Genomic DNA, 24,917 nt, shown 5'->3' on the forward strand with positions numbered 1-24,917 from the left:
ATAGTGGGAGATAGTGGGAAAGCAGATTAGTCACTGGAAATACAGAGCTGATTATGTTTGAGAACCTTGAGGTGTTTGCATTTCTAATGGAAAAGGAATTTTGTAAAGTTTGGGAAATTTCTATAAAATATCTATTGTGGTATCTGTAAAAGTGAGAGAGTACGTAGATGTTCCTTGAATCACTAGACTCATCGAGGCTCCACTCTTTCCATTTTTGTCTCCTAACATGACACCAGAGAATTTGGGACCCACAGACGCTGTGTTTTGTTTCATGCCTTTCTGCAGTAGTTGCAAACATAAACTATTGTATACTTTTGAAGAGCAGTGCAAGGTTTCTGACAGTTTGTTTATACTCATTTTGGCTAAACTATGTATGTGTCCAAGTCCAGGACCCAGGCCTGCAAGAGCATCAGAAAACCAGCCCTGAGGTACCCTTCTCTGGCTGAGTCTTTTGGCAGTATTACTCTACCTTTTTAAAAAAGACATTTTTGATGTCATTAAAAATTAACGTGCTTTCTACAAAAGAACACATGCATAAAATCATGAGTGTTTGGAGGGTGGATGAATGATACCGCTACCTTCACTAAACATTAATAAACGGAAGTTAATACTTAAATCTTAAGTGGGGCCATGGGTTACACTTGTTAGAGTTTAAAGGGAATAAGTATGGAATGCATTTTTAGAGCATAGCCTTGCTAGCTGTGTAGTAATTATTATTATTACATTATTAATACCGTGAGAGTGTTAAAACAAGTACAGATTTTTTTTTCTACTCTGCCGTCAGTTACATGCTGAAAGTAGCCAAGGATAATAACATTGTCCATTACTTTTCTTCAGTCTTGACTTTGGGGGGTGCTCAACAAAACTTTAAAAGAGTAATAAATTAAACGTTTTCAAAATGTCGTTGAATTTGTGTAAGGATTACCTGTTAGGATACTATTAGTGTATATGAGCTTTTCAAAAAAGATTGCATCTGTGTATTTGAAAAGTGAACCGCATGTGACAGCCTTGACCTTGTTTGAGCTGACCAACCTCTGAAATGGCAGTTGTAGAAGACAAACAAAAATGAGATCCCCTCAAGTTTCGTTTATCATAGAACTAAGGGCTTATGCACGGGAAGTCCCCTTTGCTAGGCTTGGAAACCTGAGAAGCTCACGGTCCAGGCCTGGCAGACGTAGAAAGGTAAACACATGAGCATATTGCCTGGGCAGGGCTGCCGTTGAGGTGTGCTTTTGGCAGTGCGAGGGAAGCTCCCCAAGAGCCAAGCCTGGCAAAGGGAGTGACAGTAAAGGGCGGGTAGGAGAGCCTGGGAGGTGCTGGAGCTGCCTAGAGTAAACAGCCACTCAGATCCTTCCAGACCTGCAGACTGACTCAGAGTCATGGGTAGGTGGGCTGGACCAAAGAGAGGGAGAGAGTATCGAAAGGAAGGAATGCCATGTCCGTAAGGGGCTCTGATCCAGGCTAATGAGGGTAGACTTTATTATGAGTTCTCTGTTGAAGAATTTTATGCAGACAAGTGACATAATCAGCTGGTACTAGATCCCTCATCCTGATTTAAGAATAAAAGAGAAAAAATTCAGTTGCACTCTAGTGTAATCATCTCTCTTATGGGGGACCTTGCCCAGTATCCCAAACCCAGCATTTTTTCAGCCCTTGGCTGGACAGTGGAACCACAGTGAGGCTCCCTTTGCCTGCAGATTGCTGTTGGTAAGGTTGTGCTCTCTCTAGAACACTTAGAGGCAGTTTGTTAGCATAAAAATCATGTCACAGATTTTGGTGGGTCTTAGTAGTTTTAAAGAGTCTTGGAGTGCCTACCTCCAAGAGAACAAAGTGAGACAGGAGAGTGAAGCCAGAGAGACTAAGCACCAAATGTTTTCTACATAACAGTGTTTGTTTGTTTTTTCCTCTGTTAAGCCATTGAATTAGGGTACAATGATGAAGTCACAAAGCAGCATTATAGAAAAATATGAAACCTATAATTCTAAAGACTAGAATTTATTTCACCATTAGTGAACACATTAAATAGCAATAAACAAATCAGTGAACTTCTTGTATTAATTTCTGTGTGTGTGTGTGTTTGTGTGTGTGTGTGTACATGTTGCTTGTGATCGTGCATGTGGATGTGTGTTTGTATGTGTGCACATGTGTGGATGTGTAGGATCAGAGGTTAATGTTACATTTCTTCATCTGTTGCTTTCCGCCATTTCTTTTTGAGACAATCATTTATGAACTTGGAGCTCAGTGAGTGACTAGTCTGGCTGGCCAGCAAGGTTCTGTAATCCACCTGTCTCCACCTCTCCAGTTCTAGAGTTATAGATGTGTGCTGCCATGTCAGGCTTTTTTGTTTTTTGTTTTTTAGTACGTGTCTGCTGGGGATCCAAACTCAGGTCCTCATGCTTTTGAACAGGGACTTTACTGACTGAGCCATTTCCCCAGCTCCTAATTGCCTTACTTTTAGATGTAAAATTGTATTGCCTCTAAACCAGGATTATTTTTAGTTTTAAGATGCTGTAATTCAGTGATATTCAGGAAGAATACAACTTCACAGAGGCAATAATATTTTTTCCAAATACCTACCTACTCTGTCTTATGAAGATGGCCTTGCCATCAGAGTACATATCAATTTATGCCACTTTACCTGTATGATTCCTGAACATTTTAAAATATGTGTAATAGAAATTTATTAAATTAATAAAATGATTCTCTTTATACCTAGAACATTAGCAAAACTTGATAAAAAGGACTAGAGAGATGGCTCAGTAGTGAAGAGCACTCACTGCCCTTCTGGAAGACCTGAGTTTGCTTCCCAACACCCAGCTTGGACGGCTTACAATCCCTATTACTCCAGCTTCAGGGGATCTGTTGCCTTCTGGCAAAACACACACACACACACACACACACAAATTTAAAAATAAGTATTCCTAATTTTCAGGATAGAAATTTGTTAAAAAGAAATCTAGTTTTAGTTCATGCTATATCATGTTTTGAAATTTTTCCTGATTTTTTTAATGCAACCTATTTTTGCCTTCTAAAATATTGACTAAATTAGAGCCAGCAAGAGGGGTCAGCAGGTAAAGGCACTTGCTGTGCAAACCTGATGGCTCTGAGTTCTGTCCCTGAAACCCACATGGTAAATGGAAAGAAATGACTCCCACAAGCTGTTCTCTGAATTACACATACACTGTGATATGTGCAAGCCTGCATGTTATGCACATGTGCATGTACACACAAAATAAGTAAGTTTAAAAGTTAAATATTGAATAAACTAAGAATACTCTGTGAATTGTAACTTGAAAATGTAAAGGGTTTTCTCCTTCAAGTTTTATTATTTCAAACCTTTATTCTAAGGTTTCCATGCAACAGGTTACTCCTTCAGGTAGTTTGTTAATTTTGTTCGTTTCATTATCATCACTGTGAATGCGTCCTGTGTTAGAATCATGATGTTAGGTGTTGAATACAGAGATTAAACATATATTTGCCTCCCTGGGGGAGAATCCTTAATAATACAAACAGATGATTATATTTTCTTGCAAAGTAAAATTGATGTAAGAAGATAAGAGAGAAAACAGAGGATGAAATCACCCACCAAAATTCCAAGGCAACTTGTAATAAAAGAAACGAAACAGGTTTGTGATGGGTAAAGGAAGGTGAATTCCATTTTGAGGATGTAATGTGGATGCCCTAGGAGCATCCAAATGGGTGCTCTGTAGTCTATTAGATATTTAGATTAGGAGTTTGTAGAAAAGATCTTGGCTAGAGACAAGGATGTACCAGGTTGTGCTGTAAATTGCAGAGCAGAAGGTATAGTCTGAAGAGTAACAGGACCCCCCACATCCCAGATTTAATGCATGGAATGGGTTTTCAGTGCTGTTTGCCATATTATTTTGCATTCACTGTTGAAACCTAGTCTGGTGAAAGCCAAATTGTGCTTGGCTTGGATGCAAACGTTAATGCTCAAGGGAGTTACTCAGTTGATCTTTGAGAATCTACGTACGAGGAGCTAGGAATGTGACTCAGTGGTAGATCACCTGCCTAGCATACATGAGGCTCTAAGTTCAATTCCCAGCAACCTCCCTCCCCCAAGAAAAGATTCGGAAACAAAAAAGAGAGTTTGTGTGTTATACATAAGCAAAGTTGATTCATCTTTTGCCTGTTAGTGTAAATGTTTTCTGTTTTCATACTTCTTTTTTTTTTAGATAATGTCTCACTATATAGCTCTAACTGGCCTGGAACTTACAGAGATCCACCTGTCTCTTTGTCTGCCTATGCTAGAATCAAAGGCATACAACACCACACCGAGTCTATTTTCACACTTAATCAATCATAAAAATGTTCAAATTATTTTCCCATAGGCTGGAGAGGAGATGAGGCTGTTTCTGGCCTTCTTGAGCCTTGGGCTTCTGTTTCTCCTCAGAAGTAATATTAGGCTGCCATTTGGCTGCAACTTTCATTTTTGTCTGGAACATAAATGCCAAATTAAGTTAGGAAGGACATAAAAAAATAATTCTGGGCCAGTGATGGCTCAGTGGTTAAAGATACTTGCCACCAAGCCTGACTTGCTGGGACCCACATGATAGAAGGAGAGAACCAACTTCTACAAGTTGCCTCTGACCTCCACACACATGCTGTGGCACATACACCCACACACATACACACATACATGTGTACACACAAAATAAACAAAATAATTATAATTTAAAAGCAAAAGAAAGTTAAGTGTTGTGTTGTATACATGTGACCCAGCATTACACTCATGAGGCTGAGGCAGGAGGATTATGAGTTGAAGTTCAGGCCTGGGCTCCATAGTAAGTTCCAGGCCAGCCTGGGCTACAGAGTGAGACCCTATTTCCTGCATTCTGATTTTTGCCCCAAAAGTCAACCTCAGACTTTTCATGGAACAAAAAATGTATGCTAAGTTTTTTCAATGTGCTTTAAAAGTCTTACTTAATGTAACATAGTTTTCTGTTACTAAAATCAAGAAATGCCCCGGAAAGTAGATTTTTTCATACCCTGGAGAAAAGAAAAGAAATAAGAAAGAATTTGAGTAAAAGGCCTGCTGACTTCAAGCATCTGCTTTTGGTTTCTGTGTTCCCTTGGACCATGTGATTTCTGTGAGAATTACTCCACAATGTATGCGTCCTTATAGTTACTTATGTTTTCTGTGTGTGTGGTGTGTGTATGTGCACATGTCGAGGCCAGAAGTCAATGTGGAGTATCTTTTTTTTTTTTTTTTTGGTCTTTTTGAGACAGGGTTTCCACAGCTGATGACCTGGAACTCATTATGTAGACCAGACTGGCCTCAGTCTCACCAAGGGCTGGGATTAAAGGCATGTGCCACCATGCCCGGCTCAAGCACTTCATCTTATTTTTTGAGACAGGGTTTCTTACCAAACCTGGAGCTTGCTGATTCCGCTAGGTTGGCCAACTGGCCAATCAACTCCAGAGATACTATTGTGTCATTGTGTCATCCCCCCACACACCCAGCACTGGGTTTGCCGGCACACACCACTTCACCTGGCATTTATGTTAGTGCCAGAAATCTGAACTCAGGTCCTCATGCTTATACAGCAAGCGCGTTAGCAATTGAGCTATCTTCCCAGCCTCCAGTTATTTACATTTTATATTTAATTTTCTTTTAACCGAAAAAAATTATACTAGTTATGAGATTTTTTAAAAAAAAAAGTCTTCAGAGGACTGCCATGCTTTTACATATCTGTATAACACATTAAAATGCAGTTCAGAAGACTTACTGTGTACGTGAACAAAACAGTGCAAACAAAGTAACCATGGTAAGGATCCCAGGAAGGAATAAAGATACGGAAATTTAAAAATGGACCCTCTATGTGGATTAAAAAGAATTGTTCTAATTCTGTTATTACTAGTTACCATCTGTGTGACTCTGGGCAGTGCCTGGCTCATTGAGAATATGAAGATCTGTTCTAATCACAACTTCGTGGTGGGGATTGGAAAAGATAAGTGAGTTCATACAGTATCTGACTCATTGGAAGTTCTTAATAATGTTGGTTATTGATGATTAAGGATGGTAGTTTATCTCAAGGCAGACTTACAGATGTAATTTAATGAGCTTTGTGTAGAGAGGAAGGACATTGGTTAATAAAGCAGGGATACGTAATAGTGGTGACAGCATTTAGAAAAGGACTGAATTTTTAATGTTTTAGACGGTGGGGGGGGGCTGTCTGACGAACGCAGAGCACAGTTCAGGAGAAGAGCTGTAGGCAAAGGGCCGCTGCAGCACGTTCTCAGTGTTGGGCATCTGCTCAGGACTCTGTCATGACTGATGCAAGCTCCATGCTGTTGTCTGCAACAATCATCTTGTGTCTTGGAGTGTCATTCATTGAAAGTTGACACCTCCACATGTGCACTCACACCTTCACATACAAACAAGCTCACACATTACATACAAACAAACACAAAGATTACGTTCTCTTCCTTTTGGAAAAACAGAGTTGTACTTGCCTTATTTTCTTCTTCTAAGCATAAGTTTTTAAAGAGCCTCCTCATTTTTCATAAGCCATTCTGGACAGTAACTGTCAGGCCCGCCCTCACACCTGCCTCAGAATTGCCTCACTGACCCCGTTGACCTGTTCCTTTTATTTTAATGCTTCTTTTAAAAGTTCTGTTTGTTACCATATTGGTAAATCATTAACACGTTAAGAGCAAATGTAGGTAGTCAAAGGAGACAGACTCTTCCCAGAAAGCTCTGAAGTTTTGAGCCTAAAGATCCAGGACTGGTGCCCCTGCTGATGCTATAGGTGTGGAGAAGTGAGCAGTTAAGCACTGGAAAGACAGTGCAGGAGGTTGAAGTGTGTAACTAAAGAATGTGTGAGAACCCTAACAGGATGAGCGCTCAGGCATTCTGCCTTGATTATTTAACCACAAACATAGATAAGGTTCTGAAAGTACAAAGTGGAAAAGATCTGGAGGAAACTAAAGAGCTAATGAAACAGGTCTTTGAGAACGAGTCTCCACTGACTGCCACTGGGTAAACACCAAACCCAAAGTAACTCTGAAGGCAGTCTGTGCTTATCGAGTATCAGGTCCCCTGTATACCAATGGTCGATGGTCTTCAAGTAGATGTCCTGTCCAGGCCACATCCGTATATTCAGAAATCTCAACCACACAACCTGAATGTAGTAACAAGCATCTTTCTCGTCACTAGTTGACTAGCCTAGTTTGTGACTGTGTGATAAAGAGAATGCTATAAGATCTCAAGCTGACCTGGAGAGCTCAGAACTGAACTCCAAATGATGTTACCTATGGTTCCCTATAGAGCCTTATACATAGAGGCTGCACCCCTGCAGTACGGGTCTGCCTCTGCTTCATGTTGGGATGCAACAATTCATTCCTTTTTGTCTAAGGGGTATACCATTCATAAAACAAAGAAGCTGAATTTGACTAGAGGACTTTTGGCTATAAAATCAGTATTTTTCTCCACCTTCTCCTCCTCCTCCTCCTCTTCCTCTGCCTGTCTTCCTCCTCCCCTCCTCCTCTTCCTCCTCCTCCTCTTCCTCCTCCTTTTCTCCCTCCTCCTCCTTTTTCTCTTCTTCCTCCTCTCCCTTCTCCCACTTCTTCATTTGCTCTGCAGGTGGGGGCATGTGCCATGATGCATGTGGAAGTCAGGGGACAACTTGCAGGAGTCAGTTCACTCCTTTCACCACATGGGTTCCCAAGATCAAACTCAGACCATCAGGCTTGGCAGCAAGTACCTTTGCCTGCTGAGCCATCTTGCCAGCACCCAGTAATTTTTTCTTGTTAGCAAAACTTACCCTCTGCTTCTTGATTTTGTTTTTAAGGGTAAGTCACTATTTAGGGGAGTTTTAAAAGCTGGCATTTTCCTTTTAGGAAAGTACATTAGGGGTTAGGGAGTAGATCTTACCCCAAATCTAACTTTAAACTAGTCCTGCTTCATTTCTGAGCAAACTCAGTTTATTAATTGCCTAACTTATAAAACTGAATAATTAAAGAATTTTCATTCTTTTATGTTGTAGACTCACATTTTAAGAATTACTCTAAGCTGAGTGTGGTGGTACATGCCTAGTCCCAGTACCCAGGAGGCAGAGGCAGGAAGATCTCTTGAGATCCAGGCCTGCCTGGTCTACATAGCAAGTTCCATGCCAGTTGGGGCTACAGAGAGACCATGTCTCAAAAAGACAAAAAAAAAAAAAAAATATTACTCTTGTGGAGAGAGGCCTGGAGAGATGTCAGAGCGTGTACTGCTCTTCCAGAGGACTGGAGTGACCAGAGTTCCATTTCCAGCACATACACCAGGCTTTTCACAACTGTCTATAACTGAAGCTCCAGGGAAATCCAGTACTTCTGGCCTCCAAGGGCACTCTAACTCACATACACATACCCCCACACAAGCACACACATAGACATAATTAAAAATGAAATAAATTTTTTTGAAAAAAGAATTACTTTTTTAGTAAATAGGATGGTAATTATGAGCTTTGAATCATCAAATGTTACCTCTGCTGTAGTAGACATCAGCCCAACTTTGTAAGTTCCAAGGAAGAAAGGGCACCTGGTACTACTGGGAACAGAGTAGCCAGAGTCACAGATTGAAAGGTTGTTACCATCCAGGCTGATCCAGGGAAAAGCTATGGGACCAGGCACTTTCTATGGGCATTCCAGCATTAGAGATGACATGTGACAGAGATCAAATGGCAGGAAAATAACGACAACTGGATTTATGCTTCCTAGTTCTGTATTTGGATAATCAGTAGTGCCAGAGACTTAGTGTCTGTCTAGGGATCACATCAAAGTTGGTTGTAGCTTTAGTCTTTGATACACAAGTGTTGTGTTAGTCACCTGCTCCTCAACAAGGACTAGGTTAGGAGGTACAGGAATGGTCAGATTTTGCTTTTAAAAACATCTGTACCAAATTAGAATTAGGAAAGCAGGTCTTTGTGCTTTCTCATGAGACGCCAGATGTCAAAGACGTGATGGAGATCTGATTGAAGGATTTTATCATTTTTATTTGACCTAATTTTCTAAGACATGTTAGAAGAGAAACTAACATGGCACGCGCTCTTCCACCGTCTTCTCAGTAAGCTAACCAGCTGCTTCCTTTACCCAGCCCTCTCTCATAGCCCTGGGCCTGTTAACGCCGGTGCATGCAGCTTCCCTGTTACCTCGTGCTGCGCGTGAGTCACTACTAGCAAGGCCAGAATAATTTCCGCTAATGAATTTTCGTTTATACTTTTAAGATGTAACATTTCTGCACATGGTTCTGTTGCTTTTTTTCAGACAGAATCCATTTTCCAATTAAAAAATAACAATATATTAAGAGAGTCTTCTTTTTACCAATTAGGTCAGAGTCCTAAAATTTTAAGACCCAAACCCCATGGTTTAGAGCGAACTGATTCACAAACCATAGGTGACTTTGCTACGAGAAGAAAGGGTATGTACTTCAGCACTGCATGCTGTGTGGGGCCTTGGGAATTTAATTTTGTAATTTCTTTTCCTTAGAAAAAAAGAAAAAGGAGAGCCTTTAAGTAGTGCTGCTGTTGTAAATAACTTTGCGGCACGTAGTTTGTAAAAAAAATGTTCCTATAACACACAATGAACCTGTTTGTTATGGCATTAACGGCTGCATGTAAATGGTTGATAGCATATAATAGCCAATCTCGTCTCCATATTGTTCCTTGGTCTTTTTAGACAACACTTAATTGTTTTTTATGCTTATGAACTGCTTGTGAGTCCCACTTTTCTTCCATTGTTGTTGTTGTTGTTGTGGTGGTGGTGGGGGTGGTGGTGTTGTGTGTGTATGTGTGTGTGTTCTGTTCTGAAATAGAATAAAAAATCTTTTCAGTGTTTTAATTGTGTTATTGGTAACTAAACTTTTATTAGGCTTTGGTGTCAAGAAAGAATGCCAGGCATGATGGTGCGTGCCTTTAATCCCTGCCCTCAGCAGGCAGATCTCTGTGTGAGATCGAGGTCAACCTGGTCTACACAGTGAGTTCCAGGCAGGCTGGGACTAGGGGAGACTCTGTCAAAAAAAAAAAAAAAAGAAACATTTTAAAAATCACCTTCATTCAGCCCAATGTGCTGTATTTTAAGGATAATTCTTTCAGCCCAATATCCTGTATTTTAAGGATAATTATGTCTTTATTATATTTGAGTCAACAAAATGCTTAATTGTGAGCCTATGTGAGTCTGTATAGACCTTAAAATGACTACCTACTTTGTAATTTCATGGTATTTATAAGATTGTTGATTAGAATTACACATTTTTTGTATAAAAGAAAGGACCTCTGTGAAAATACCAATTTTTCTTTAAAGTGGCTAGATGAGATATGGTTAGGATATTAGCCCAATGTTTTTGCAGTCTAATAAAACATAATTAATATTTAAAATTGTATAATATTGGGGGGTTGCTCACTCCATACATTTATGAAAATTATTTCAGTTTTGATTTTTAAGAACCAGATGCCCAGTACTGAAAAATAAAAAGAAAGAACAGAGCCAAGAATTCTATACTGTTACAGAATTATCTCCGACAATAATGTGATAAAGAAACAAAGCTTCCTTACTAAGAAAGCACATAAGGGGTCTGGAGAGATGGCTCAGCAGTTAAGAGCACTGGCTGCTCTTGCAGAGGACCCGGGTTCGATTCCCAGCACCCACATGGTGACTAACAACCATCCATAACTCCAGTTCCAGGAGAAATCTAACATCCTCTTCTGATCTCCTCAGGAATTGCACAATATGGGTATATGTACACACATGCAGGCAATGCATTTCTACACATAAAATGAAAATAAAATTTTTTTTTTAATTTTTCTCTTTTTTCTGAGACAGGGTCTCACTGTAGCCCCAGCTGGCCAGGAACTCACTATGTAGACCAGGCTGGCCTTGAACTCACAAAGATCCACCTGCCTCTGCCTCCCAAGTGCTGGGATTAAAGCCTGTACCACTACACCCAGCCTAAATAAAATATTTTTTTCAAAGAAAGCACATAAAACTATTAGAATTACTTGATTTTTGCTTAATTTTGTAAAGGAGTATTCATTAATTGAATTAAACTAAAATTTTGACGAAGTCACTTAAAGGGCTTAGGGCCTTTTCTTAGAGCAGAGTATAATAATGAGTTTAATCTTTTATTTGTTTCCTGACTGGGTATGAATTATTTTAAATCTTGGGTTCGAATTTAGCAAAATTTCCAGTACTTTCTACACATCATTTTACATGAATATACTGGTGCTTCTTTGGAGCAAAATAGGAACACGTTTTACATAGATGAATAAACATCCACATTGAAGATGAAATTAGAAAAAGAACGAATCAATGAAATAATTAGAATCATTCCAAGCAACTCTGCAAGAACTCACACTTCTCATTTAACTTACGTCCATAAGATACTTATTTACATTAAGAAGCAGCATATTGTTTTTAGAAATTTTTTAAAAGTTTCATTTGTTGGTGTGTGTGTGTGTGTGTCAGAGAGAGAAAGAGAGAGAGAGAGAAATATGCCATATATGTGCTAATGCCTGCAGAGACCAAAAGGGGATGTCAGATCCCCTGAATCTGGAGTCACATGTGGTTGTAAGCCGTCTGATATGAGTACTGGGAATCGAACCCGGGTCCTTGGAAGAGCAGTAAGTGCTCTTAACCACAGAGCCATCTCTCCAGCCCTAGAAGCAGCTTATTGTAATAGAGCTTAGACTTTGAGTTGACAGCTGTGACACATCATCTACTTCAGCTTTTATTGCTGAGCATGTAACTTTGTAACTATGCACTTGTTTTCATGTGTGAAACTGGCTTGTCTTAGGCATGCTCTGGCTGCTAAATATAAAATAAAAAATAGAGAGGACCTGGTTTATTTTGCAGTGTTCGGTGCACTCAGATATCCCTTTCTCTGTTTCTTTTCAGCCAAGCCAGCACCTTTAGAAATAAAGCCTTTACCAGAATGGGAAGAGCTGCAAGCCCCAGTTAGATCACCCATCACCAGGAGCTTTGCACGAGAGTAAGTCCTTTGTTAAAAACATGGAGTTGAATAATGTGACTATCTAATATTGTTTATTATCAAAGAAAATAGCTAGAACAACAATCTAGAGAGCCCCTCCCCTTCAAGAGTCCATGAAGTCAAAACCAATTTCATTAATACACCATTCTAGTTTCATTCTGTTGCTGTGACAAACACCACAACGAAAAGCAGCTTGAGGGAGGAAAGGGTTTATGTGGCTTATACTTCCAAGTCACAGTCCATCATTGAAGGAAGTCAGGCCAGGGACTCAAGCAAGAGCCTGAAGCAGAAAGGATGGAGGAGGGCTGCTTGCTAGGTCACTCACCCACAGGCTCATTCTTAACTAGCTTTCTTATATAGCCCAGGTCTACCTGTCTAGGGATGATGCTGCCTACAGTGGACTGGGTCCTCCTACATCAATTAATAATCAACACAATTCCCTACAGACACAATCACAGGCCAGTCAGATCTAGATAATTCTTCAATCAAGGCTTTCCTCTCAGATGGCTCTAGGCTGTGTCAAGTTGACAGTTAAAACTATCTAGGACAGACGCTAAGTTAATTTCTGCCTTTTCCATTCTCCACCCTCTGAATAGCTGAGTTTTCCCAGATCATGTCAATTTTCATGATACGTGATGTCATTGGGACAGCTAGCAGAATGTATATTTGCATACTCTTATATTTTTTAATATTTCTGTTCTCCTTTCTAATATATAAATAGAATGAGTCATATAAAGTACTTTGGAATTCTCAATCACTTTTCATCATGTGTAGGGGTCACAAGACCAAAAATTTCTAAGACTTACTTATCTGGGAAATACAGTAGTTTTTATGGCTCTTATTTAATTGACAATTATCTAAACACCTATGGAGAAATGAGAATAATTTATGAAGTGACAAACTTGTATTTAACATTGTGTGTTATGTGTACATAAAGATAGGGATTTTTAACTTAAAAAAGCGGAGGGGGGTACATAGTCTCACTCTGTAAGCCAAGTTAATGTCAAACTCATGGCTATCGTCCTGTCAGACTCCTGAATGCTGGAGTTACAGGAGTAATACACCATGCCCAATATATGTTTTTTAATTCTTAAATGTGGTTTTGTTAAATTTGTGACTTTCTCCTTATCCATAAATTACTGGTAAGATTTACCTTTGGCTTCTGTTACGCGGGATAATTTCATGTCCAAAATGTGCTTTCATAATATAGCTATAAATATTAAATGTATGTTTGAATGGGTACAGTAAAATTTGTTAAAATGTATTCAGTAAACAAATGGATATTCCAGGAAGACTACATGCTGTCACTCCTTGTTATTTGGTAGCCATTTTAGAAAGTTTTCTCCAAGTTTGTGCTTATGATGATAATTTCCTCCCTTAGTTCCTCTAGGTTTCCCATGTCTCCACGACCAGATTCAGTGCACAGCACAACGTCAAGCAGCGACTCGCATGACAGTGAGGAGAACTACGTCCCTATGAACCCAAACTTGTCCAGTGAAGATCCAGTATGTAAAGTCTTCATGGTCTCTTCTCCCTGCCTGCACTGCCCTCTGAAATCATTCCAGCTGCCTTCTTACAGTCTGTTAACGCTTAGTGTCACATCTTTCTTATACTTATGGAAAAGCTATCAGAGACAATTTTAACTGCTTTTTTTAATTTTTTAAGTAGTATCATAAACCATCCAAGAATCAATCTGTACTGTCATTACAATTGTTAACCAGTTGAAAAACATAAAGGTTTTGTGTTAGCTTTCTGTTACTATAACAGATATCCTGAAATAATCAGCATATAAAGAGAGAAGGTTTATTTTGACTAGTGTTGGAGCTTCTAGTCCATGACTGGTTAGCTCTGTTGCTTTGGGCCTGTGGTGTGTGATGTGACCAGTAACAGAGTAAAGCCACTCACCTCATGGCCAGGAAGCAGAATGAGAAGAGGGTCCAAGTCTCACAATCTCTTCAGGACATGTTCCCAGTGTCATAAAAACCACTCACTTGGCCCTGCCTTTTAAAGATATTACCACTTCTCAACAGTACCATTTTGAGGACCTTCCATGTGCCGACCTGTAAAGGACATTCCCTATCCCTACCACTGGGTTTTCCAGAACATTTCCAGCTGTATTTCATTTAAGATGCTATTAATTTTTTTATACTCTTAAAAGAAAATTATACTGAAAGTATGTTATTATGAAATTCTCCAGGCCCAGGTCATGACAGACTTCTGGAAGAATTTCTTTTTCAAATGGTCTCTGATTATCTTTCAGTAATATCCCCTTGGCTTAAGGATTAAAGGAGACCTGTTACAAACATAATTGGTTTGGGGCTTGGCTGTTACCACACATGAGAACTTTCTAATAGCAAACATTTTGTTTGGCATTGAATCAGGTGGTTACCAGAAAATATTTCAGTTGTTTAATAATAACAAATCAATTTTAGTTTTCAAAACTATTTTATGTCAGACTTAGTACTTATAGTTGAGTTGATAAAGAGTATCAGCATATTAGATTCATCTCTGAGAAACAGAAATTAAATAACAGTGACTTAAAAAGTCTAGAGAGAGTAGACCAGGGCTGTTGTGGCTTCGGTGTTCTAGCATCTTCCAGGATTCAGACCTCCAGATCCGCAGCCTGCTGTCCTCTGATCATGCTCACAGAACAGGGTGAGGCTTCAGAAACAGATTCATGGGCCAGCACCAGGGTAAAAGAAAGGTAGAGAAAGTGGAGGGAACAGCTGCCTCTTAAGGAGGTTCCTAGGAACTGTCATAAACAAGCCATGACCAGGACTCAGCCAGTGTGGCCACTCAGATACAAGGGAGGCTAGGCAACATCGCCTTTGTTCAGGGGACCGTGGCCAAGCTGGAAACCACATTCATGTGAGATTGGGCAAATGCTGGGGACAAGTGCACACAGTCTGCCAGCGTAAGCAAGTGGCTAATGTCAGAATTCACAATGGACATTATAGTGCCTTTATTTTCTTTAAAACTATCCTACTTAGGATATAAAATATAGGGCCAGTGGGATGGCTTAGTGAGCAAAACATGTGTCGTGCAAGATTGACAACTTGAGTTCAGTCCTCAGGATCCATGGGAGGAGAGAATTGACTCCCAGAAGTTGTCCTCTGACGTCCACATGCGTACTGTGGTACACACATGCCCACACTCACATACATAATAATAAATAAAATAACTAGAAATATAAGATATAAAATCCAGTTCTATTGATGAGTAGAAATTTTGGTTTTCTTCCTTAGTAGATGTTAGACAAGAAGTTTCCTCACAACTCTGTCAGGAGTTATTAGGTTTAAGTAATAAGCTTGATTTTATGCTTATACTGGTTAACTTTGAAAGCTATCAAACTTATACTTAAAATAAATTAGTGTTTGACAACATGGTTCAATAGATAAAGGTAGTTGCCATGTAAACTTGACAGCCTGAATTTCATCTCCACAACCCACATAAAGATGGAAGGAGAAAATCTACTCTACATATAGACCATGGAATACACACATGAGTACATACATGTACATGCACATGTTCTTTCTCTCTCACATACACAATAAAAAATTACTGAATTATATTATCTAAAATAAAGGAGCTTGTAATGAATTAGAATACAGCTAATTGTACCTTTAAATTTTTCACAGTTTTTTTTCAAAGCAGAACTATTTTTATTGACTTTTCCTTTTGTGGTCAATAGTTTTCAACTTGATTATGATTCTGTGTTTTTAACTTGTTTTTCTCATTATAGTTAATAGACTCTAGTAAGATAAGTAAGTAAACCCTAAATACTACATGACAGTAGAAAAGTAGTTGAACTATTTTTTTTCTAGTTACAAAAGTAGTTAGGGTGTTTTCTAAATACTAGAATCAGTTCTTTTGCTCTGTATAATAAATAACCATAAATATCTTGGGCAAACAAGGAAATAGGAAAGCTTGAAAGTATGAAATGTTGTGATTAAGAGTTTGGTTAGCCAGGCATGGTAACACATGCCTTTAATCCCACCACTCGGGAGGTAAAGAGGCAGGTGGATCTCTGTGAAATCGAGGCCAGCCTTAGAGTTCCAAGAAACCTGGGGCTTCTAGGAGACCCTGCCTTTAAAAAAAGAAAAAAGAGTCAAGTTAAAGGGAAAGACTACAAAGAAAGACATTATGATCAGAAGTCTAATTGAGGAAATAAAAGTACAATGTTCTCGTACTTATGACATTTAAGACAGGCAAGTAAGTATTTTGAATTACTTAAAGCGTCTAGCTGGTGAATTTTTGAAGTATTCAGATCCTATGTGTTAGAAATGAGCAAAAATGGCCGAAGTGGGACTGGCGAGATGGCTCAGCAGTTAAGAGCACTTGCTGCATTTCCAGAGGACCTCCATTCAGTTCCTAACACCCAGATGAGGCAGCTCGTGTAATTTCAGCTCCAGGAGATCTGATGCCCTTTTCTGGCCTCTGCAGGCACCTTCACACATATATATTCATACATACACGGAGAGATATACATGCATACACTTAAATTTTTTTAAATGGCCCAAGCATAAATAGCTGTGTACCAGGCACAATTGAAATGTCAGCTGTGCCCCATCTGGCTTCCCGTGTTGCTATGTGCAAGGACTCAAAAAAGAATGTGATTGTTAAAGCAGAGTTCATAGCACTCAACTCTTAAAGCTTAATGTGTTGATGGAATACTGTGGGAATTCACAGGATCTAGCATGTGCTTGGATTTACAAGTCAGTGTACAAAAATAAATAGCCCCCCCCCAAATGCAGTATACATAGAGAGAAGATTCTGTTGTAGAAATTAAAATTTCGAGGACAATGCATTCCCTAGTTCATGAGGTGGGCAGTGAACGCTGAACCAGTGAGTTGGTGATGCTGCTCGTTGGTGTGTGTGAACATGAAATGTCACACATTCTTCAAGTGAACCCTTAATGTGACACCCAAAAGTCTGGCATTGGTCCAAACTGCTTTCATAAACATTACCATGTAATAACTGCGGCAAAAGCATTAAGCGATTTTCTGTATTTTAAAAGAGTTTTAGGAAAACCTAGCACTGGTGTTTTATTATACTATGTAATTCACAGAATACTTACAACTCTCAGAATCTTAGAGTTTCTCTAAAAACTGTTAGGGAAATATTGGGTGAAAGGTCAGAGCATAGAGATAGGCTGTTCTCAGTTGATATTAGATCAAGAGAAAATAGACTTCCTTTTAGTACCTGAATTTTAGTCCTACTTAATAAAGATGAAAAAAAAAGTATCAATTCTGGTAGTAATGATACATAAAGTTCAACTAGCAGTTCTGAGAAATTCCCTTTAGGAACGGTTTATTGGGTAGGATTAACTGTGCAGGTCCTAGGAATTTATGCATTCCTTTTATAGCTTTATAATACTGTAATAGTTCCAAGCACCCCGGTCAGGGAAAGGCAGGGCATGAGTATTTGCATTGGTCGTCTTTAAGTTTAGGATGTTACCCACACTCCAAGCTGGGACTAAAATGTTTTTTTAGCTAGATGAGGAACAGCTGACCCTCCTAAAACAAAGACCTCTAGATAGGCTGACTAGATTCACCAGAAGGACAAGTAGTGGGGAATGGCTGGGGGTGCTGACAACACAGCAGACAGTAGCAGGGATGTCAGAGTATAAGGGCTCTAGTGGGGGGAAGGAGGCTATGGGAGAGTGCCAACCGGGAAGTGAGTGTAAAAATAAATTTAAAAAATGTTTATTGCAGTTTTTTATGAATTAGGAAAATGTGAGGGAGCCATTTATATTAATAGAGTACCAAAACTTTCTTGAACTCAAGTACCTTGTGGCATCTTTTCATTTTTATTTAGAATTGGTCTTAAAGTTTCTGACAACCTGTCTTCTCATTTTTTGCCTCAAGCTTCTTTGTTGGTCTTCCTGTTGCTTCTCTCTGTCTTCCTAGTTTCTTTATCTTATTTTGGAGCATGGTTGTTTTATACGGTTCTTTTGAGGAAGGAAAGGATTGGGCTAAGAAAAGGCAGAGGAAATTAACTGGTAAAAGTATAGTCATTACCCAGATCCTTTAATTAACAGACTTATTCTAAACTAATTTTTATGTAAAAGTCTTTAAATTTTTTAAAATTTACTTTGAAAGTAAGAAGCATCGGGATCTCTTGCTATACAAATGTATGTGAGTACAGACATTATATATATATATATATATGCACACACACATATATATAATTTATATATATTTACATATATTGGTCATTTTGAGACAAGATCTCCCTGTCACCCCAGGCCCTAGGAACTTGCTATGTGGACCAAGCCGGCCTCAATTTCTCAGACACTCGCCTGCCTCTGCTTTACAAGTGCTGGGATTAAAGGCATGCGCGACCACTCCTGGCCTATACATAACGTTATTTTGAGACACAACTTCACTGTTTTAGCCAAGACTTGTCTTAAACTTGCAGTCCTCATACACTAGCCTCATGAATACTACAATCACAACCTACATACCCTGCCTACATACCCTGCAGTATATAATTTTAAGAATGCTGGGGCTGGAGAGATGGCTCAGTGATTAAGAGCACTGTCTGTTCGTGCAGAGGACCTGGATTCAGTTCTCAGCACCCACATGGCCGGTAAGAACCATCTGTAATACCAGTTAAAGGGGATCCAACACCCTCTTCTGACCTCCATGGGCATTGCATACACATGGTGCACTTTTATACATTCAGGCAATACACTTATACACATAAAATGTTTATAGACATAATGGCATACACCTTTAATCCAAGCACTCAGGAGGTAGAGGCAGGCAGGTAGGTATTTGTGAGCTCAAGGCCAGCCTGGCTACATAGTGAGTTCCAGGCCAGCTGGAGCTACAAGGAGACCCTGTCTCAAAAAGGCCAAAAGGAAAAAAAAAGAAAAGTTTACATTGAGCTTTCACAGGCTGCTGTGACTTGATATCCAAGTCTTTTTTTTCATTATTTCACAATTTCATATATATATGTAAAAGCTTTGATCATATTTTCCTTTTATTCTCTTCCCCCCCCCACCAAAGCCCTTCTTCCCAACAAGTTCCCTTCCTACTTTCATGCCGTGTGTGTGTGTGTGTGTGTGTGTGTGTGTGTGTGTGTGTGTGAAGAACAACTTAAACAGTGGCTACACCACTCATCAATATGACTCCCTCCCCCCAACAACCATTAGCTGCCTATAACTCCCCTGGCCAAGTCATTGTGCAACTAAATTTAACTTTTGAGCCCAGGAGTCCAAGACCAGCCTGACTAACATAATGACACCCCAGTGGAAAGCAAAAAGAGAGATGAGTGTGTCTCGTGAATGAATGACTGACCGACACTTGCTGTGCTGTGCTTTCAGAGTCTCTTTGGCAGTAACAGCCTTGATGGAGGAAGCAGCCCTATGATCAAGCCCAAAGGAGATAAACAAGTTGAGTACCTAGATCTAGATTTGGACTCTGGGAAGTCCACACCACCACGAAAGGTAAGTGAAACCTTCTTCTGTAGATACAGTTCACTCACACTTTAAAGAACCATCTCCTTTGTGGAAATTTTAGGATGCTCTATTTGAATTTACTGAAGGTTGTTTCTAAAATGATAAGCAACAAAATTAGAGAGTGATAAGTTTACTTTTTCCTTTGTGAAGGTGTGAAAGTTGTATACGTTCTACTCAAATTCTTTATAAAATTATAATTTATCAGTGCCCATGCTCTTTAGAATGAAGAAAATATAACTCAAGTTATATGCTATTTTTGTCCAAAATGTTTATCTTTACCGTTAAACATGCCAATTGGACAACATTATTATTCTCATTCCATTACTAATACTAATTTACGTTTTCCTCCTTGTCACCCCCTAGTGTATCATGTGTTCTTAGAGCTCAGATCTTTCTTCTGTGCCTCATCCTTCAGAAGCTCCCGATCTGTTGGGACTACATTGCTTCAGTTTTTATTTAGAATGTTTTTATTCTGCTTTATTCTTAGAAAACAAGTTTTGTTGAGATCACAGTTCTCTGACCACCTGAGATCCTCTACCACTGTCAGCTAGCCTCTGTCGGTCTGTTGAAGATGTCCTTTCTAGGTTCTGTTCTGTCTGAGCTCTTTTCTGTATCTTGACTCTTGCAGTTTCGGGAGAGTGTGTCTAGACATTGGTTTCTTTTTGTTTCTCTTGCTTGGTAGAAGTTGTGCTGCTCTTTTTTCCTGGATTTTTTTTTCCCTTGATTCTAGAAGTGTCACTATCTCTTTAACTGCTACTGCTCTGCTAATTTTTATTACCTCCTTTGAAGTGTCTGATTAGATATGGGAAACCTTCTATCACCCCCACAGCTAACCAATCTTTCATATTTTTCTGTCCTATTATTTCCCTGTTTAGTTGGCTAATTTTAGATCACCAAATTCAATGATTCATAATTCTTTCTTGTAAGCTCTCTATTTCAGTTCTCTTAATATTTCATGTTTGAAACAAAATTCTGTTTAGTTCTTTTTAAAATCTACCTCACTTCATATTGCTTATCTGTTTAATTTCCTTTTCGTTTATCCTTCAGTTCTTTTAAACATTTCATGCATTTTATAGTACTGATAACAGTAATTTCGGTATCTGAAGTCCTTGGGGGTCTGAATTTGTGTTTATTGCTTCTGGTAGCTCACATATGGCTTGCTTCCTTGTATGTTTATATGCTTTTATTTAAAATTCGTAGGTGAATTTTTAAAACCTAAATTTCTTCTTCTGTATTTTCCTTGCTAGAAGCCAACTGAGACTGCCACTCTAGGACCACGTCAACTTCCTTCAGGGGCCCCCAGCTTAGCTGGAGCCTCAGCTTGCGCCTCCTTCCCCACCCCCTGAATGCATTGTAGTCATCCATATTCATTCCAGAGACCTTTAGTGTAGAGTCGAACCCTGCCCACCATTTTTCTCACACCTTAGATATTCCCCTTACTCTCTGAGCCCAACAATGCCTTAATGATCACATTCATTTTCAGTTATCTAGTACTTAGTTGAATTTTAGGAGTATTAAGGCATCGCCCTTTGTAGTTTGTTTTTCTTTGAAGTATTACTTTACAAAAAAGTACATTTCTTAGCTGTAAGAGTAAACAGCAACTGCCTTGTGTTTATCAGGGCCTAAAAAAGGACAAAGGGAGTCCAAAAGCTGAAAAGGGAGGGAGGTTCAGTCTCTGTGTTAGGATGAACCAGGTTTCTCTGAATTTCATCTGTGATGGGAGGATTATTTCAAATGATTTTGTATAATTTTTAAATTAAGAGGAAGTGGTATGTAGTTAGGGGAGAAATGGTACTGTTAAATTGAGGCAATGTTATTTATTTGTGTGTGTGTGAGCCAATAGAATTTCAGGGCTGCTTATGTATTTATTTTAAGACTCTCACAAGTGGCACTTTGGGGTGTGTCTTTGTTTTTGTTTTTAGCAAAAGAGCAGTGGTTCAGGCAGCAGCGTGGCTGATGAGAGGGTGGATTATGTCGTGGTGGACCAGCAGAAGACCCTAGCTCTGAAGAGTACCCGAGAGGCCTGGACAGATGGGAGGCAGTCCACGGAGTCTGAAACACCTACCAAGGGCGTAAAATGAAGATTGAGCATTGTCACTGCCAAACAAACAGGAACTGAATTCAAGAGACAGATCCCATTTGAAGATGACCAAGCTTCTGCTTTAGGGCCTCAAGCAAGCAGGGTCAAGGTCAAAGGACCTCTCAAATATGTTCAAGCAAATTAGACTGTAAATGGTGCTGTGGGTATCTGAACAATTTGTAACATGTAAATAAAGTGGGAAAATAGTGTTTTAGTTCCCAGAGAAACATTTGTCCCATAGTTAACACACTTGTAGTATTACTGTATTTATGCACTTTTTCATTTAAAACATTGGTTTGGGCATCCCCAGTGTACCTTAACAGAACTCCTTCCTTTGGGAGTTCCTTTTTTCTCTCGCTCTCACACTACTCTATATAACAATACTAAGTTGACTAAGCTACTTTTAGTTCTGGAAAATTCCAGCTGAAGCTACAAGCTAACACCATTAAAATGAGATAGTAGGGTCACATATTTACTTTCTGCCTGACACCTCAGGTGGTAACTGTAAGCTTAACTACAGTCGGACTCCTCCTTCTTTGCTGTCCAAAATGCTAAGGAAAATGTATATACTGCTGTCAAGACCTAGTTCTCTGTTTCATGTACATTTAGATTTTAATGGTAAAACTTTGTTATATTTTGTTAATTACAGTGTTTTGGGTTCACTGCGTGAAGGTTCTGCTGGGTAGGATCTTAGACCTTTGAAAGACTGACTCTAGTTACACTATCCAGTAAGTCAGCAGGTCATCAACAGCACACAGCGACTATCTCTTCTTACACTTGTTAATGTGTATTAGATGTTATTTGCAAAAGGTAGATTTTATGACTAATCAGGTACGTAATTGGGCACTGGCGTGCTAATACACTGATCAGGTTTAGACAATGAGCTTTAGTTAGGTTTTCATTAGTCCTAATATTGATTTCCAGTTGGAATTAATAAAACAGTTGACATTCACTGTTAGTTATAGCAACATACTGTGATTTTGAATTAGACAGTCATTCAGATTATTACTCGAAGAATGAAATTCTCTCTTTTGACACCATAGTGCCCTTTCTATGATTTTTTTTACTTAATATTCTTCTTGGCCTTATATTTAAATCCCTATGCAATTAATGTTTTATAGCTGCATTTTAAAAAATGAAATAGATGTCATTTAAGTGATTCTTGTATGTAGCACCTATTGCTTTTTTAAGTAAAAGAAATGAGAATTTTGTACTGTGATTTATATTCACTGCCCCAATTTACAAGTATTGAAGCCTTACTGCTATGTGAAATCTTGTAGTCATGAAAACCATCCATCCAGATCTCTAAAACTGCCAGAAGAATGGTGAAATTCTCTCATCTGTGGCACGAATGTAATTTGTCCAGACCACGAATTACAGTGAGGCTATAGTTGTATTTGTCTGTCTTGGCTTTGCCACAAAATTTAGAAAGCAAGTAGAGTTGTCCACTTTATACCGAAGTTATGTACAATCTCTATGCATTTATTTGAGGCTAACAGTTTGGGCAAGGGACATAGAAGTCAGAATGTCCACGGCTGAGCCTTGTCCTCCTCCCTTCAGACCTCTAACTGTTGCTTGAGTACACAATGTGCCCTGATTTCTGGCCCACTGGCCACAGTACTGTGCCTAATAAGTGTACTCAGTTTATTTCCCTAGTCCACAAGCTAAGTGTTCATAACGAGATGAATGGTAGACTAGTAACACTTGATGCTTTTAAATGTTTGCTTCTTTTTAAACAAAAACTAAAACCCAGAACTGAATTTTGAGGTGGATTTTTAAATAAAAAAAAATTGTTTGAGTTTGGTGTTCAAGGTGTTTTACTTTGTGTGTGTGTGTGTGTGTGTGTGTGTGTGTGTGTGTGTGTGGCACACATATACACATGACTTTGCGCATTTTTATTTACTGTGGCCAAGGAACAACCAGCAAGTTGTTCCTCTTTGGAGGAACCATGCCCTCTTCGGAACATAGCAAGTGGAAAAAAACATGTCTAACTATATGATTGTATATTTGAATATAATTAAATACACTACTATGGGTAGCCCAAAGTGGCTTATAACCTTTAATTTTTACATGTTTTATAAAATACCAAATGAAAGCCCAAATCATTGAAATATGCCTAAACTGTCAAACCATGCAACACAGTTGTAAGAGAGAGTATGAAAGTAGCAAAAACATGTATTTCTTGGAGGATGAATATATTTTGAGATTTAAAACACAATGATAATATGATTAATTCAGAGTAAGAATCTTTAAAACTGCATGACAGGGACCTGGAGCTGTATTGTAGATGGTAAGCTGCTTGCCTAGCATGCATGAAACCCTGGTTTTAATCCCTAACTCTGTATAAACAGAAAAACTGGACGTGGTGGCACACACCTGTAATCTCAGCACTCAAGAGCTGGAGGCAAGAAGATCAGAGTTCAAGGCCTACATGAGATCAGCGTTTCTACAAGATCAGAGTTTCAAGTCTACATGAAACCCTGTCTCAAAAAAGAAACTTTCCTGTCAGTAGGCTCTAAAGCGGTTATCCTGAACTTTTCATAAGTTGCTTACCACTTTTGTAAATCTACAACATTCTGATTTGTAGGAGTCTTTTTAATATAATTTTTATTGAATTTTTGTGTATTCTATACATAAAACCATCTTTATACCCCCTTCCCCTTTGGCACCCTCCCATAGCCCCCCATTGGAGTTCATACATTCTGTCATTTGTATTAAGGCCTATTCTGTAAAGTTAGTGTCCCAAGATGTCCCTCGGTGCAGGTTCATCTACTGGGGTTTAGTCAGCCTACCTAGAGTCTCTCCCTTCAAGAAGATCACCTGTTCCTTACCCAGCAGTAATCAGCTGCCAATAATCTTCAACTGAGATTGGGGCTTTCTGTTCATTTTCATAGTTCTGTGCTGGCTTTTTGTCTGCCTAAGTTTGCATGGGTCCTGTGCATGCTCACACCATTGCTGTAGGTTTGTATGAGAAGGGTCCCTGGTGCCTGTAGGACCATTTCTGTAGGGTCATACACCTCCTCCCTGGCTCTTAAATCCCCTGCCCCTTCTGCAATAGTCCCTGAGCTCTGGGTGGGTGGACCTCAATATAGGAGTCCTGTCCATGGGCCCACACTCTACTGACTCTTATTCTCTGCGTTTTGGCCATTTGTGGCCTTCCTTTTGTGTTCCTGGCCCTCTGTTGCATGAGGGAGCTTCATTGATGAAAACTGAAGATGTGTTCGTGTTCCCTTCTAATTTGTAGAAGTCTTATTCGTACTGAATAATGTGAGAACTGAGGGGTTGGGGATCTGGAGAGATGGCTCAGTGGTTAACTGAACCCAGGCTCTTATGTAAAGGACCTGGGTTCAGTTCCCAACACCCACATGATGACTCACAACCCC

At 39.2% G+C, this 24,917-nt stretch overlaps 1 protein-coding gene across 3 annotated transcripts in view; it reads left to right on the forward strand.

Annotated features, from left to right (window-relative positions):
• The window catches only part of Gab1 (GRB2 associated binding protein 1), a 132,628-nt gene extending 109,296 nt beyond the window's left edge, over positions 1-23,332 (forward strand). For 2 of the 3 annotated variants that reach the window (XM_008843444.3, XM_008843446.3), the window contains exons 7-11: positions 9,335-9,424; positions 11,896-11,989; positions 13,371-13,494; positions 19,320-19,442; positions 21,377-22,486. In XM_008843444.3, the coding sequence (XP_008841666.1) occupies positions 9,335-9,424; positions 11,896-11,989; positions 13,371-13,494; positions 19,320-19,442; positions 21,377-21,535 (590 nt within the window). In that variant the 3' untranslated portion in view covers positions 21,536-22,486. Of the gene's footprint in view, positions 1-9,334; positions 9,425-11,895; positions 11,990-13,370; positions 13,495-19,319; positions 19,443-21,376 lie in introns of all 3 variants that reach the window. The other variant, XM_008843445.3, reaches the window with a different exon arrangement.
• The last annotated feature ends 1,585 nt before the right edge of the window (positions 23,333-24,917 follow it).

Source organism: Nannospalax galili, unplaced genomic scaffold (genome assembly GCF_000622305.1).
Source record: "Nannospalax galili isolate Female #2095 unplaced genomic scaffold, S.galili_v1.0 scaffold359, whole genome shotgun sequence".
Lineage (NCBI taxonomy): Eukaryota > Metazoa > Chordata > Mammalia > Rodentia > Spalacidae > Nannospalax > Nannospalax galili.